The sequence below is a fragment of the Panthera leo genome, chromosome C2, assembly GCF_018350215.1.
Source record: "Panthera leo isolate Ple1 chromosome C2, P.leo_Ple1_pat1.1, whole genome shotgun sequence".
NCBI lineage: Eukaryota > Metazoa > Chordata > Mammalia > Carnivora > Felidae > Panthera > Panthera leo.
Genome location: NC_056687.1, coordinates 54,604 through 68,793, shown reverse-complemented (window position 1 = coordinate 68,793; position 14,190 = coordinate 54,604). Strand labels below are relative to the sequence as shown.

General features: G+C 45.7%; 1 protein-coding gene across 1 annotated transcript in view; it reads right to left on the bottom strand.

Annotated features, from left to right (window-relative positions):
* Positions 1-14,190, bottom strand: part of LOC122198654 (aryl hydrocarbon receptor-like) — a 51,824-nt gene that overhangs the window by 9,616 nt on the left and 28,018 nt on the right. Inside the window, exons 2-7 of the mRNA XM_042903361.1 lie at positions 13,647-13,736; positions 8,695-8,821; positions 5,685-5,854; positions 4,608-4,810; positions 3,604-3,713; positions 3,311-3,452 (exon numbers count right to left, since the gene is read on the bottom strand). Of these exons, the coding sequence (XP_042759295.1) occupies positions 3,311-3,452; positions 3,604-3,713; positions 4,608-4,810; positions 5,685-5,854; positions 8,695-8,821; positions 13,647-13,736 (842 nt within the window). The remainder of the gene's footprint in view (positions 1-3,310; positions 3,453-3,603; positions 3,714-4,607; positions 4,811-5,684; positions 5,855-8,694; positions 8,822-13,646; positions 13,737-14,190) is intronic.

Genomic DNA, 14,190 nt, shown 5'->3' with positions numbered 1-14,190 from the left:
TGAAAAACATTTGTTTCTTATAGTTTCTATTTTTCTGCTCTGAATTCATCATAGCAGTCATCATAGGCATATTTTCTTTCATGTCCATAAGCATAATTATAATAGTTGCTATAAAATTCTTATCTAGTGTTTGGGCCTTCTTAGAGCTGGTCTCCAGTGACTGCCTTTAGTTTTGAAACTTTCTTTCCTGTTTCTTCATATATCTGGTAATTTTGGGTTGCATCCTTGACCAAACAACAAGTAAATTTGGATTTAATCCTGGACATTGTGATGATATACTGTAGATTCTTATTCTGTCACGTTCCCCCAAAGACCATTGACGTTTTTGCTTTGTTGAACTTGACCGAAAATGCAAATTCTGTTTCCCTTGTGATGGGCAACAGCTGGAATCTCTTTGGTTTCTTTAGGCCTCAGGTTGGCTATCCATCCCACACATACATGGTTCAGGGGTGAGCGGATTTGGACTAAGTTTATTCACAGAATTGGAGGGCTCTTTCTCTTCAGCTCTCTCTCTAGAAGAGAGAAGTTAAAAACTAGAAATTATTATTTCATTTTGCAGCTGCTGCGGTCACTGCACTCTCTGTTGTCTAGTTCTCATGTCATCGAGACCATAAATTTTCTATTTGGGTGTTAACCTGCCGAGCCCAAGGGCAGTCTTCCTTCAGACTAAAAGCAGTAAAACCCAGGAAACTCACCCAGTGCCATTCCCTTCTTTCAAGTGTTGATCCTCCGGTGACTGGTTAGTTGTTGTTGTTTTATAATATTTTGTCCAGAAGTTTTAGTTATAGCTGTTACTATAGCTGTTACTTATGGGAGGGCTGATGCAAAAATTACCAGCAGCAGAACTGTTCCATGAAAGTTTCACAAAAAGAGAATCAAATGTGGATAAAGTTTCATTGTAAAAGGTATGAAGGTAAATACCTTTCATTGTAAAAAGGTATAATTTAACTTTCCCTATCCTTCAAATGGTTACTCTGTTGCCCCAACCTCACTTACTTTGTCCTGTTCTGTGGATTTAAAACACTTCTTATTTGAACAATTAATTTTTCATATGTTAACATAGTTTTGTTTCTTGACACCTTGCTTCTTCATTGCTCTATCTGGTGCTAGGACAATCTGTGCTGAAGTCGGTGTTGCAGTAAGACTGGCCAGAGAATAATTTGGTACAACCTTTCTTGAAAGCCATTTGATAATAGCATCAAGGGCCTTTGAAATGTTTTAACCCTTTGACCTAAACATTCCACTCCTGAGAATTCTCCTAAGGAAATCAGAATAGCAGCCAGATATTTATATACAAAAGTGTTCATCACAATGCCTTCATAATAATGGAAAAACCCCTCCCTAATTCCAATATTTAATAAAAGGGTATGATGTATCCAAAGAGGAGTATACTGTACTGTCATAAAGATATTTATGGATACTTTTGATATGAGAACTTGCTTTCAACTTATTCTTAGGTGGAAACACCAGAATATAAAACTATATATAGAATATAGTTTCAAGTATAAAACTTAAATATGAGCCAAAACATACCTGAAGGAAATACATCAATATATTGACAACAATGTCTCTTGAGTAGTAGGATAACAGCTGATTCTCATTTTACTTTTGCAATGTTTTTCATTTTCTAAATTTTCAAGAATGGGAATGTATTACTTTTATACTTAATGAAATCAACATTACTCAACAAAAGTACTGGGTTCTGAACATCTGGCTTAGTGACGCCAACGAGTAATAGAGCTGCTAAGAGCCATAGAAAATGCATACTGAAGCTCTCTTATTTTTGCAAGGCAGCAAACTGAGGCACATTTACGAGGTGCTTTATCTGAGACCAGGGTGAAATCAAGCTCAGAATCCAAGTGATTTGATGCAGTTCTATAATTTCCTGTGATCTAAGCATTATTCAGGAAGGCTGTAGGCTCAGAAAGCAGGAACGTTTTGTTATGTGTGGCATATTTTGGCATTATTGGCTTTCTGGTCACTGTTCAAAATATGACACTAATTAGACCTGGGCCAGATAACTTATCTAGGCTCTTTCATCATTCCCTACATTTCCAATTGTGACCATCTATGTTATACAACCCAAATGGAGTCTGGCCATGTAAGTTCACATGCTGAAAGAGAACACTTCGTGGTCTTAACATGTTGGTAACAATTAGACTCCTCTTGTTTGTATGCATATTTCGGCTCACAAAGTATGCTGCAGATAGACGAGAAAGTGGCCATGAAACCCGGGTCTTCTGGACGTGAGTGGCAGATTTGTGTTACCCAGAACGTGTACCCTACTGAAGAGAGCCTACAGAGTGATAGCTTTGATTCTCTTCTTCCCTAAAAACCACGTTACCAATGCAGAAAAGTGGCAAAAAAGTGGGGAAGTCAGGCTGAAGGAATGGCATTTCTGAGGAGAGACACATGGTCAGATTTTTGCAGAGTGCAATGGGGAGCAGTGACTTCCTTTGAATATAGCTGAGGAAAGATTCTATGTTCAGAATTTGAACTCTGGGTAAATAGGAACCTGGGAATTCTCTGTAAGCAGTTTTCAGGGCCTTGATAATGAGCAACCATTTTGGTATAGGCCCAAGGAGCCACGAATATGAGAATCGGTGACCCAGGCAAATACGAGAATTTGACATAAAGCCCTGTTTGTGGTTCTTTTAGGGAAAAAAGGTGTGCATGTACATGCTTGCACTAATTGTTCAGCAGAAGCAGGCGAGTCCATTACAAAGCCAAAGGCACACACGGATACTTGCGCCAGTCTCTTTCTCCTAGGCTCCGCCAGCCTCACTGGGAACAAGGCCGACTGAAGCCATGGAACTGAACCCATGTGCTCACAAAGCGCCTCCCCTCCCCCTCGTGGAGTGCTCCGCCTACCCTACTGTTGGCCGAGATTGAGGCCCACGGGAATTGAGCGTCCTGTCTACGGCCAAACAACTATAGATGAGCTGCAGCTTTACTTGGCCCCTGAAAGCTGGGTGGACTTCAGAGGCTGCCAACTCGAGGCTACAGGAAACCTCGCTCCCAAGGCAGGGTTTCAGACCCTCCCTTCCGGTTCTCATTTGCATCGGGTCCTCTGCACGAGGATCTCGTTGTACCATACGGGCTTTTAGTTACGTCTTGTTGCACGATTACACTTACGTCGGGACCTTGCTTTTACGACAGGGTCCTCACAGGGGGACCTCAAGGACTTCATTTCTGTCGGGTTTCGCACTGCCGCTGGGCCCCAGCGGACGTCGCGCCCTCACTTACGACAGGTCCCTCCCCCCACCCCCCCACCCCCACCCCGGCCCCCGTCCCCCGGGGCCGCACTTACGTCAGGGCCCGCTGCCGGGCGACGATGCAGTCGGGCTGGCCGCCACGGAACACCAGGCGGGCGTTGGACTGCACCCACAGCCAGCCGGCCTGCTTGGTGAGCAGCCGGAACACCGTGAGGCCGCTCTCGCCCGTCCTCATCACTGCAGAGAGAGCCTGCGCTCGCATCGGAGCTCGGACGCGCACCTGCCCTCCCTCGGAGCCCTCTGCAGGAGGGGGGGCAGCAGGCGGGGGGAGGATTTGCCCCAGCCCCGCGGGGCGAGGTTGGGCCCTGAGGGCGCCTCCCGAACTCACTCCGCACGTGATTCTCGGCGCAGTGCATCATGTCGGCCGCGTGGATGAACTGGTAGCCCGATCCTTTCCTGCAGAGTTCGCTGTCGGTGTAACCCAGGACCACCTTGCCTCTGTGCAGAGGAGACACCGCACTCCTTTACGTTACGGCCTTGCTGTTCATCCCTCAAACTCCTAACAGTTCTCCGTTGCAGCCTTTTCTGCTTTGTGCCCACCCACCGAAGCGCCCAGGAGCGGTCTTCCCCAGGACACTCCAGGTCCGGCAAGGGTACCCCTCCTGCCACAGGGTTGGAGCAGGACCTTTAAGAGGCCTCCGCACTGACAGGATCGTCTCGGACACTTCTACCACACTTGTAATCCAAAATGCTGTTTAAGCCTGTGCTTACTTGCCTGCGCTGTGGAACAGGGGTCTGTCTGTACCTACAGTTACTCATGTGGGTGAACAAGTGAACTTTGGTTAAGGAGAAGTCCCACAGCTTTCATCAAAGGGCTCTGTGACTCCCCAGCATGCTAAGGACCAGTCTTTGAGTAAGAAATAAAACGTGCATATTATAGTTGTAACAACACATTGAATCACTTGCTTTCTAGAATGTGTTCTAAGGGGCATGTTAATTGATTTCCCCAAGAAAGGTTCAGTGGTCAAATAAAATTTGGGAAAAGTTGGGTCAAACCCAACTAAATTAGACTTTTTATAGTGGGACTTCTTGGGTGTTCACGACGATTAGTTACTAGAAGTCTTTAAGAGGGAGAAAAGTATCACTAAGGATTTGTTCTCTGCGTCACACTAACCTAAACCCCATATTCCCACATGGAAGGTTTGCTACACCGCCCCCATAAGCAGCATCTTTTAAACTAACATTACAGGACCTGTTTGGACAGGATTGGCCAATTGTTCTTGCCTTGCCTTTGGTTCTAGATTCAGGATTTGGGCTAACTAGTAACTAGTAACTAGTGTCCAAGCACTCTTGGTTCCCTAGGAGTCACGATTTCTGGTCAGAGGGTTGTACCTGGAATCACAGGCTATAGGTGTGAAATCCAATTTGTGTTTTGTTTGGAAAAGAAATGTTTTGTTTTGGAGCTCCAGGATGGTGAGTGGCTGGCGAGGTGTTGCAATGGCAAACAGGGTGAGTTGAGGAGACATGAGGATGCCATCTTCTGATCTGTTGTTCTGCCCAGGGAGGAGTTTAAGATGGCCATGGAAATTCAGCTCCTAGAAAAAGCAGACCCCAAATGTAATGAGAAGACAGAAGAGGATGTGAAGTAGCTAAAACAGTTGATACAACTTTCCCTTTATGGAATTCAGAGGGTCCAGTATCCTCCTTGTAGTTGAACAGGTAGGACTCCTCAGTATAGGTGTGTGCAGGCTTGGAGCCTTCTCATTCTGCTCTGCCCATCTGGCCCTGATCATTTTTCATGGCTTCTCCATCCTCCCTTAGGTCCTTGACCCACACAGCCTTTTTCATAGAGCCACAGAGTTGATTGAGCTGTGAGAGGGTGTATGATTCCAGGAATTGATAGGCACTTTTAGCTGATTTGGGGGATGGTGAAGAAGGTGTATATTAACATCCTGAGTTCACCAGGGATCTCCACTGAGGACTGTACTGTAGGTAACAGGTGTAACTAAATATCAAGTAAACATGTCCCATATCTTTTTTTTTTTTTTTTTTTTTTTTTTTTTTTAACATTTTTTATTTATTTTTGGGACAGAGAGAGACAGAGCATGAACGGGGGAGGGGCAGAGAGAGAGGGAGACACAGAATCGGAAACAGGCTCCAGGCTCCGAGCCATCAGCCCAGAGCCTGACGCGGGGCTCGAACTCACGGACCGCGAGATCGTGACCTGGCTGAAGTCGGACGCTTAACCGACTGCGCCACCCAGGCGCCCCAAACATGTCCCATATCTTAACCAGGCAGAGGAAGGTTCAAAAGACAACCTGGGATTCTGAAATGGCAGTGAGCTGAAGGCCAGATGGCCCTTCCTGGGACGGTGAGGAAGCCTGGCTCACCCCTTGGGCAGTGTTCCATCTGAGCAGAGCCATGCTCTGTTGTAGGAAGTTCCTGAGCCTGTAAGGATAGCGTGATTACCAAAAACCCAGAAGAGTTGTCCAGCAGGCAGCGGAACCGACAGACAAAACTTCTTTCCAGATAGGAGGGGTCCTCCAAGGGCTGATGCTGCAGGCTGTCAGTGGGGGTGCCATTAAGTGAGAGACAGTTCTCTCCAGGCAGAGCTGGGAAGACAGAAAAGTGAGGAAGCTCTATTAGAACACTCTTCACCACAGAGCCAAAATATTTGTAGCTCTGAAAGAAGCTGGTGGGTGGAGAGAATGTGGGATCATAAGCCCTGTGGCCCAGTGAACCTTGGCCTTGCCTGACAGGATGACCTTGATTAGCCACTCAAGCTGGCTTTACAGTGTCATGAGGATCAAGTTAAAAATGAGATGATGTACATAACATACATATCCAGGAACCCTATTTGCTCTACTGTTGAAATACACCTTGGAACTAACCACTTCTCATCACTTATACCTCTGTTGTGCTGGCCAGTCTCTCATCAGCTGGGCAGACCGTCTAGGCCGAGAACAGCACAGACCCTGAACCCAGACCTGTTGTATGAATCTGGGCAAGTTATTTAACAACTCTACTGGCCCAAATTTTCTTATCTCTCTTTAAAGAAAGTTATTATGAGAACTACATTTATATATGTAAAGCACTTGGAATAGTGCCTGGCACATTGTAACCTTTATACATTGACTGTTACTCTCGTCATTTTTTTCTTTTCTTGTTTTAACTTTGCCATAGCCTTCTAACTGGTGTCCCTGCTTCTCCCCCTGCCCCTATAGTCTGTTCTCCATTCAGTAGCCAGAGTAACTTTAAAATATAGGTCAGATCATGTCAACTATCTGTTTAGAACTCTCCAGTGGCTTCCTACCTCAAAGTCTATAGTGGCCTGTACCCCTGCACCCCTTTCCTACTCAGTCACCTGCCAGTTTCCCTTTCACTCTCTGTCTGTGCCCTTCTCAGTGTCCTCCTTGCCATTCCTCATCTATGCCAAGTCCACTTCTGCCTCAGGGACTTTGCACCCATGCTATTTCTTGCACCTGCACTGCCCTCCTCCATTTATCCGTAAAAAAGGATGCCACTTTGACTCGTTTTGGAGTGCTGGTTTAGCTTGCTCTCTTCCCTGTCCTAGGGGTTTGTATCCTTTGCAAAGGATAATAAAGGAAAAAACAAACTTTTGGGTTAAATACAAAAGTACCATTGAAGATTCATTAGAAAGTCAAAGAGGCAAAAACCAAATTTGTTATCTTTTGCTATAATTCTCAACCTGACAAGTATGATTATAGTTGTGCTAATGGTTTTGCCTTTGTCACATGAAAATTGATTTGTCTGGACTTTATTCTTCTGCAGAAGAATAAAGTGTAGCAGTCTAGGGAGGAACAAAGGCAGGTTTATGATCTGATAAATTTTACTACTTTTGTAATCTTTAATAAAACCCCTAGCACATGGTACACCATCAATAAATGTTAGAACATATACACACATGTATAAAGCACACATCAAGTTGAATTTGGATTAGTTGGGTGGTCTTCAGATATCTTTCTTCCATGTTTATAGCACTGCATTAAAATTTTGCTTGTATTTTGAAAAAATTACGCATATAGTTATAAATATATAGGTAGACTTCTATATGGTTTCTGCTACTACAGAGGTATAAGGGTATAAAAAGTATTTAAAAACATGAAATTAGATGCAAAATTCCAGGCTATCCATTGTTAGGGACATAATTCAAACTTGGCAGTGTCAGGCAGTGTACAAAAGTCTGAGCTTCACACTTATGTTCCCTTCTCTTTTGACCCTAGCCAGTCAACACGGACATGGGTGGAGACACAGAAACAGCCCGCACAGAGGTCCAAGCTCAATGCTGAGGACAAAGTTCCTCCCTTCAATGAGCTGATAATCTTATGGGAAAGAAAAAAAGTGAAGTCCTATTTTGTGATAAGTAACTTTACTCTGCTGGATTTATGGCTAGTTAAGACAGAATCTTGTGCCGAATGTCTGAAGTAGGAGCAGGCTTTGAAGAGAGATGGACTAAAATCACAGCAGCCAAAGCTGAGTTGAGTTAAAGCTGTATCTTACGAATTTACACAACCATATATTATAGTCAGCCTTGTAGGTTTATTCTTGCTTAATACTTTTGGTTATCTACCACAAAAAGGATGTCGTTAGTGTGCAAATATTGGCACATGGATTCACTTTTTTTTTCCTAATTGAAGCCTCTGTTTGAGTATTTTATTTTTTTCTAACCATCCGTCACAACAAAGCACAGAAGAGCCTTTCTTTGCATCCTCTGTAGATGCATTAAGTGTACTCTAAATCCTTGGAGAGGGGTCCTGTATTGGATTTACAAAATGGCATTTACTTGTAAAGGACAGTATTGCCTTTTGCCTATGGTTTCCCACCAGTTGGCAGAGTAACACGTTATGGCCATAATGGCCACCTAACTTGTATACTCACTAGATACACAAATATGAGTCTGTGCCAGCTTGATCATTGTTCAGAGGATGCACCTGCCTGGGCAAGTGGATATTTCCTCCAGCATGAGTCTTATCACTCACCAACTGGGTCCATCTGGGCAAGCATCACTCTCTTCATCTGAACATTCATTTGTTCAAGCAGCTAATGTTTACTTTGTCTCAGACACTGTTCCAGGCGCTGGGAATACATCAGTGAACAAGATCATCAAAAATCCCTCCCTGCCTCCTACTGGTAGTAAAATCAACAGGTACTCATGCCTCATGCATAGTTTCCAGTTCCTAGGAGGATCAGATGAGGTCACAGATATGAGATGTAGAGTCCTGTGCCAACGCACACTACCTGATTCGTGATTGCAGTCCTTCCTCCTCTCTTTCCCTCATATTCGTGGGACTTAGTGAGGGCTCGATCAGTGCTTAATGAAATCTACATCTGAGTGAGAAAGCCTGACTTCCTTATCTAATTTCTTCCTCATGGAAGAAACACATGTATACCGGGTTGAAACACATGTAGAGGATTGATTTTGTATTTGCCCTTTTCCCCCCAAGCCTTCCTGACTTACGGTGGTTGTCCTGCTCTCCCTCTCTGCTGATAGGTGCTGCATCTGGAGGCCAGAGAAATTGGCTCTGGAACATGGCTCTATCCTCCTTGTGGATCAGCTCGAACACACTCTGATAGATGACATCTGACTGCAAAGACCAAGGGGCAGTGTCACACTCCAGGGGATGCTTCTTTCCTTCCTGAGGCCAGGTATGACCTGTTCACCTCCAATGAACCTAAGTCATGTCTAGCACCTCTGATCCTTCCAGGCATCGTGTACTCACCTGTCTTTGTCCCTCCCCATCCTGGGTCTGGTTGGTGCACTGTTTCTGTTTTCCTTCTCTGGTTTTGTACAGCCATCTTATCAGGCTGCTGCTGTCCCCAGACCCCGAAAACATCCATGAGGTGGGCACTCCCATGGTGTTGGAGGCCATGTCTGTATCCTCTCTTGAAAGGGGTGGCAGTGCTTGGGGCCAAGGGAAGAATGACTGTCTAGCAGACAAGGCACAGGTCATTAGCAGGGAGATGTCTGAGGTGGGGACACCCTTTGGAAGCTACTGAATAGCCCTGGAGAGTTGGCTTAAAGTTCTGTGGAAGGAGAATGTTGAGCTCTTCTGGATAACAAAATTAAACTGGATTAGAACAAAAATCTCATTTCCAGGGAGAGCCAAGTTTGTTCTGTCATTTGTTGAAGGAGATGAGTGAATATAAATGCTAATGTATTTATACATTATATAATGTATTCACTCTAAAGAAATGGGCTCAGGGGCACTGCAGGCAGGGGGCTCAGTCGGTTGAGTGTCTGACTCTTGATTTCAGCTCAGGGCATGATCTCATAGTCGTGGGTTGGAGCCCCGTGCTGGGCTGAATGTGAAGCCTGCTTGGGATTCTCTCTCTTTCTGTACCCCTCCGCTGCTTGTTCGCTATCTCAAAATAACTAAGGAAACATAAAAAAAAAAAAAAAAAAAAAAAGGAAATGGGTTTGGCAATGTAGTGACTTGAATGTGAACAAAATTTAAGGTATCCTATCCCCATACAGATTTTGCAAATATTTTACACATAAGGAGAATGTTAAATTGTTTTCAAGCCAGTTTGCCTTGAGAAATCTTACTGTATTCCTTGTAAATCAAGCAGGTTTAATTTTAAAAATGTAATAAGTCGGAGCGCCTGGGTGGCTCAGTCGGTTAAGCATCCAGCTTCAGCTCAGGTCATGATCTCATGGTTCATGGGTTTGAGCCCCATGTCGGGCTCTGTGCTGACAGCACTGAGCCTGGAGCCTGCTTCAGATTCTGTGTCTCTGTCTCTCTCTGCCCCTCTCCCACTCATTTTCTCTCTGTCTCTCTCTCTCTCTCTGACAAAAATAAACATTAAAAAAGTAAGAAAGGTAATGAGTGTCTCTACTGTTGCTTGTAGTGAATAATTTATTAAGTTATGTTTTATTTGAGTATAGTTTGGGATTATTCTTGATCTTCTGAGAGGAATTAAGTGCAGCTGAAAGTTTTCTGTCAGCAATAAAAAGTTTTTCTGGCCCAAATTCTACCCCAAATAAGTTATTCTTCTTCACTCTTCCCCTGCATCTCTGAACCCACACAAAGCATGATCTTTAGAAACCTGTTGTATATAACCATTTTCTGCAATAAATTCAGGGAAAATGAACTTTTCAGGAGCATATCCATCCCAGCACATGGCATGGTGATAAATATTTACAAGCGTCTGGTTTAGCTGATGAAAGGACAGAGACATTGTATGGGCCTCCAGGCTGGAAGGAGGTGAAGGGCCAATGGCATGAAGATTGGAGGGGAAATAACAGAGATGGCAGCATGGGGGCTGAGGCCAAGGGAGGTGGGCTTCCAGGGGACCACCAGGGCAAAACAGAACAGACAGCATGGAGGAATGCAACAGTGCTCTGACAGTGCCCAGCACCCGACACATCCGTGCTCCCTGCTTCTACCTGGTCGAACTCTAAAAGCCATACACAGCACTGGTGTGGGAGAGCTGTGCACAGAGGCAGAGGCCACAGGCAGTGACCCTGACTTCTCTCCTGTTCACCCACATTGCTGTCATTCTGTCTGCAGCTCTTTTCACTGCCCCTGGAGGTTCTGAACTGGAAAGGCATCACAGCAGGGCAGCCCTGCCTCCCCTAACCACACTGGACAGAGAAACCCATTGCATTTCTTGGATATGAAGGGCTTTAGCCAAGTTTATTTTTTTCTTTCTTTTGTAAAGTCTTCTTATAAGGGTCCCTATCTCTGAACCCTCCCTCACATCACATTTGTCCTCAGCAAGGGCAAGGAGGCAGAAAGTTCGATGCTGACAGTGTGGGTATGGCAAGTGCTCAGGCCTCAGGTCTGTCTTTGACAAATAAAACTCCTTCTCAGATTCTCAGCTGAAAATCAGATACAGCATAATGGTACTGACTGACATTTTTTCTAAAGGAAAGGTGAAAAGACCGTAAAACTTCTCAGCAAGTGTCTTTTCATCACAAGTGAGGCGTAAGTCCAGAGCTGGTGTGGGGTATGCTGCGCACATCCATGAGTGCAAGGTGGGCATGGGAATATGTGAGGAATGGAGATGGAGGGATTTTGAGTCTTCCTATTGCCTTGATTTCAGAAAACCTTCTGTTGCTATGGCATTTTATGAACCCCTTACACAGCATGGTATTCTTGGTGAGCAATGCACTTGCACAAGCATTGCTGTTTTTCAGTCTGCACGGCAGTTGTGTGGAGCATGGAATGTCTTCCCTCAGCATCAGCAATGAAAATGCCCTTCAGGTCTCCAGCTGCAGGGAGTATAACTGAGACACGTCCCAGCTGCTGCCCACTAAAATCCACTGTGGCGGCAACTGTAAGGCAGGCCTGCTCCTGGGAGATGGGACTTCTCTGATGGGCAACTTGGCCATGAGGGCTCCCCTTTGGCCTGTTCAGCTTCCTGAGAGCTGTACAGTCGGCTAACTCTCCTTGCCAGGGTCAGGTCAGAATTTTTAGGACATACAATTTTTACACCCTTGCAGGAACTTCAGAAAATGCGACAAACTAAATGCTGGGATGGCTCTTAGAGGCTGGAAAAAGCCAGTGGTCAGTGAGAGGGTAATACCAGAGTTGTCCTGGCAGATGGCAGAGAAAGGGACAAAAAGGCTGAGGGAAATGGGTGTGGTGGAATGAATGCAATTCATCAGTTCAGAAGACCCACCAGAGATTGCATACCATGGGAGGGCCCAGGGACATACCACACACCAAGGCCTACAGGAGTGCACTACTGGAGGGGCACCATCATAAGAAATTTGGTAGTAAGGTGACTGTTCTTTTCAGGTCAGGGCTGATGGTAGGAGAGGAAGACACTGGGGTGGGCTCATGAATGTCCATTGGGATGATGGAGCCCTGAAGTAAGAGAGGTCAGATGGCAGCAATTACTGACCAAGCCTGTAGGCTTCAATTACAGTGGTGGCCAGCAAGGTAGAAGAAATAATCAAGGGGGCTTGGACCATAGGGAGTTGTGGAGATGGTTAATAGAGCGTGGCATCCCAAGGGGCAAAAGAGATGGGCAGCCAACAACGATGCTGCTTAACATCTACAATTAAAGGCAACAAAGGAGGGTCAGTAGGCTGGGGGCTGTTACCTTGATGAAAAATGACAATCCTTTGCTCAGTTTCTGGACCTGAGACAAATTTCAGATCTGAAATCCACTGGCTGAAGAGGGGGCATGGTCCCTAGGAGGAAGGGCCCTACAATGCCATGGTAAGATATTGACCATACCTTCTATCCAACAGCACCACTGTCCATGACCTCCTTGAGATATGATATTGCATGTGATTTACTATCTTGACTGGAGTCAGTTTGGGGGTAGGTTCAGGTAGTTTCAGGTAGTTTCAGGGGTTTCCCCTTGGCATTTTATATTTTGATATATCTCACTCCATGAGCCAAGGACCCAGTCTGGGGGTTACACCAGCTGTCAACTAGATTGATTCCAATTACATGCTTATGGAATGGGTAAATGACCACTGGGTGGGTCCTGACACTTTGTGGATTTGCTGTGAGCCAGACTTTAGCTGGCACTTCAGGTATTATCTGGCCCCCATGGACCTTCACCCTGATGTGAGGACCATGACGGCACTGGATACCGGGACTCAGACCCCTCAGTAGTGAAGGTTTGCATCACACCTCTAGCTAAGCCATCAAGATGTGCTGAGGTGATGGCTGAGGGTGAGAAGAATTCAGAATGGAGAGCAGAGGAGTTCCAGGTGCTACCCTGAGACCAGCTGGAGTTTGTCCCACTCACCTCTCTTTTTTGAGGTTCCCCCAGGGAGAGAGGCTCATAGGAACCAAGGAGGATTTGCTCCGCAAACCCTGGTGGAGGAGTAGACTTGTGAAGCACAAGAAGTGAGTGTGATGGCCATGATAATGTGCCTCTTAGGTTTCTGACTGAGGTTATTGTAAGGTTGCCTCTCTTTGATGTACCACTTGTTTGTGCTGGGGCCACAATTCCTACGGATTGCCCCCAGCCAGTGACTGAGCATGATAGGGACACCAAGGCAGGCCTGTTCCTGGGAGAAGAGGAGCTTGCCTGCCGCATGACTTTGGATTGAGGAGGTCCCACTGGCCCTGCACTGCAGTAGAAGACTCTTCCACCCACCCCCGTTCCTTCCTGGTCTCTTGCCCAAGGGACAGACCTGCTTTCCCCAACCCCTGCTCCCTCTTGGGTCCTCCCAGGATTTTCTCCTGAGAAATCTCTTGTTCATCTCATCCTACCTTGGCATCTGCTTCTCAGAGGATATGGGTTACCATGCCCTCCACTGGATGAAAGAAGCCAGTGCTCTAGGAAGGCTCAGTCAAAGACATATGACGTACATGTGTGGGACTGAGATGGAGACCCAGGTCTTCAAAGTTCCATTACAGCCCCATGTAGACAAGCATTACATGGCCCTGCCTCACCCCCTAGATTTGCCAAACTCTTCAACTGAAAAATAAAACCACTCACTTGATGAAATCCCAAGTAGTCCTGGACCGTGGGAGAGACGTATAAAACATAGCCATCCTTTGTAACTGCCATGAGGAAGCCGTTGAGGGCCTGGGGAGAGGCAGAGAAGAGTTAGTTCAGATTTTTCCTCATTTCTGTCTTGTGGAGCTCCCGAGGGCTGGGATCAGGGTTGTTAGGTGTTTCTGTGAGCTTTCTTTTGGTGCCACTCATACCCTGAATGGTCACTTTTAAAGCAGGGCCTGGGATATCTGGTTACAAATATCTGCTCACTCATGCCAGCTCCCAAAAGAAGGCACAGTGTGTGTGTGTGTGTGTGTGTGTGTGTGTGTGTGTGTGTGTGAGGCATCAAAGTAGAGCCAAATTCCAGCTTCAGTCTATTGAGAACACTGCAAACTGAATTAAACAAATACACATGCACATGGGCTGTTTTCCCCTCTGCATCTCTGTTGTGGGTCCCACCCTTTGGTTACACAAATCCATTGAAGTCTTCTCATCTGTAGTGGACGAAAAAACTGCTTGTTGTCTATCAGCTGAGGCTGCATGT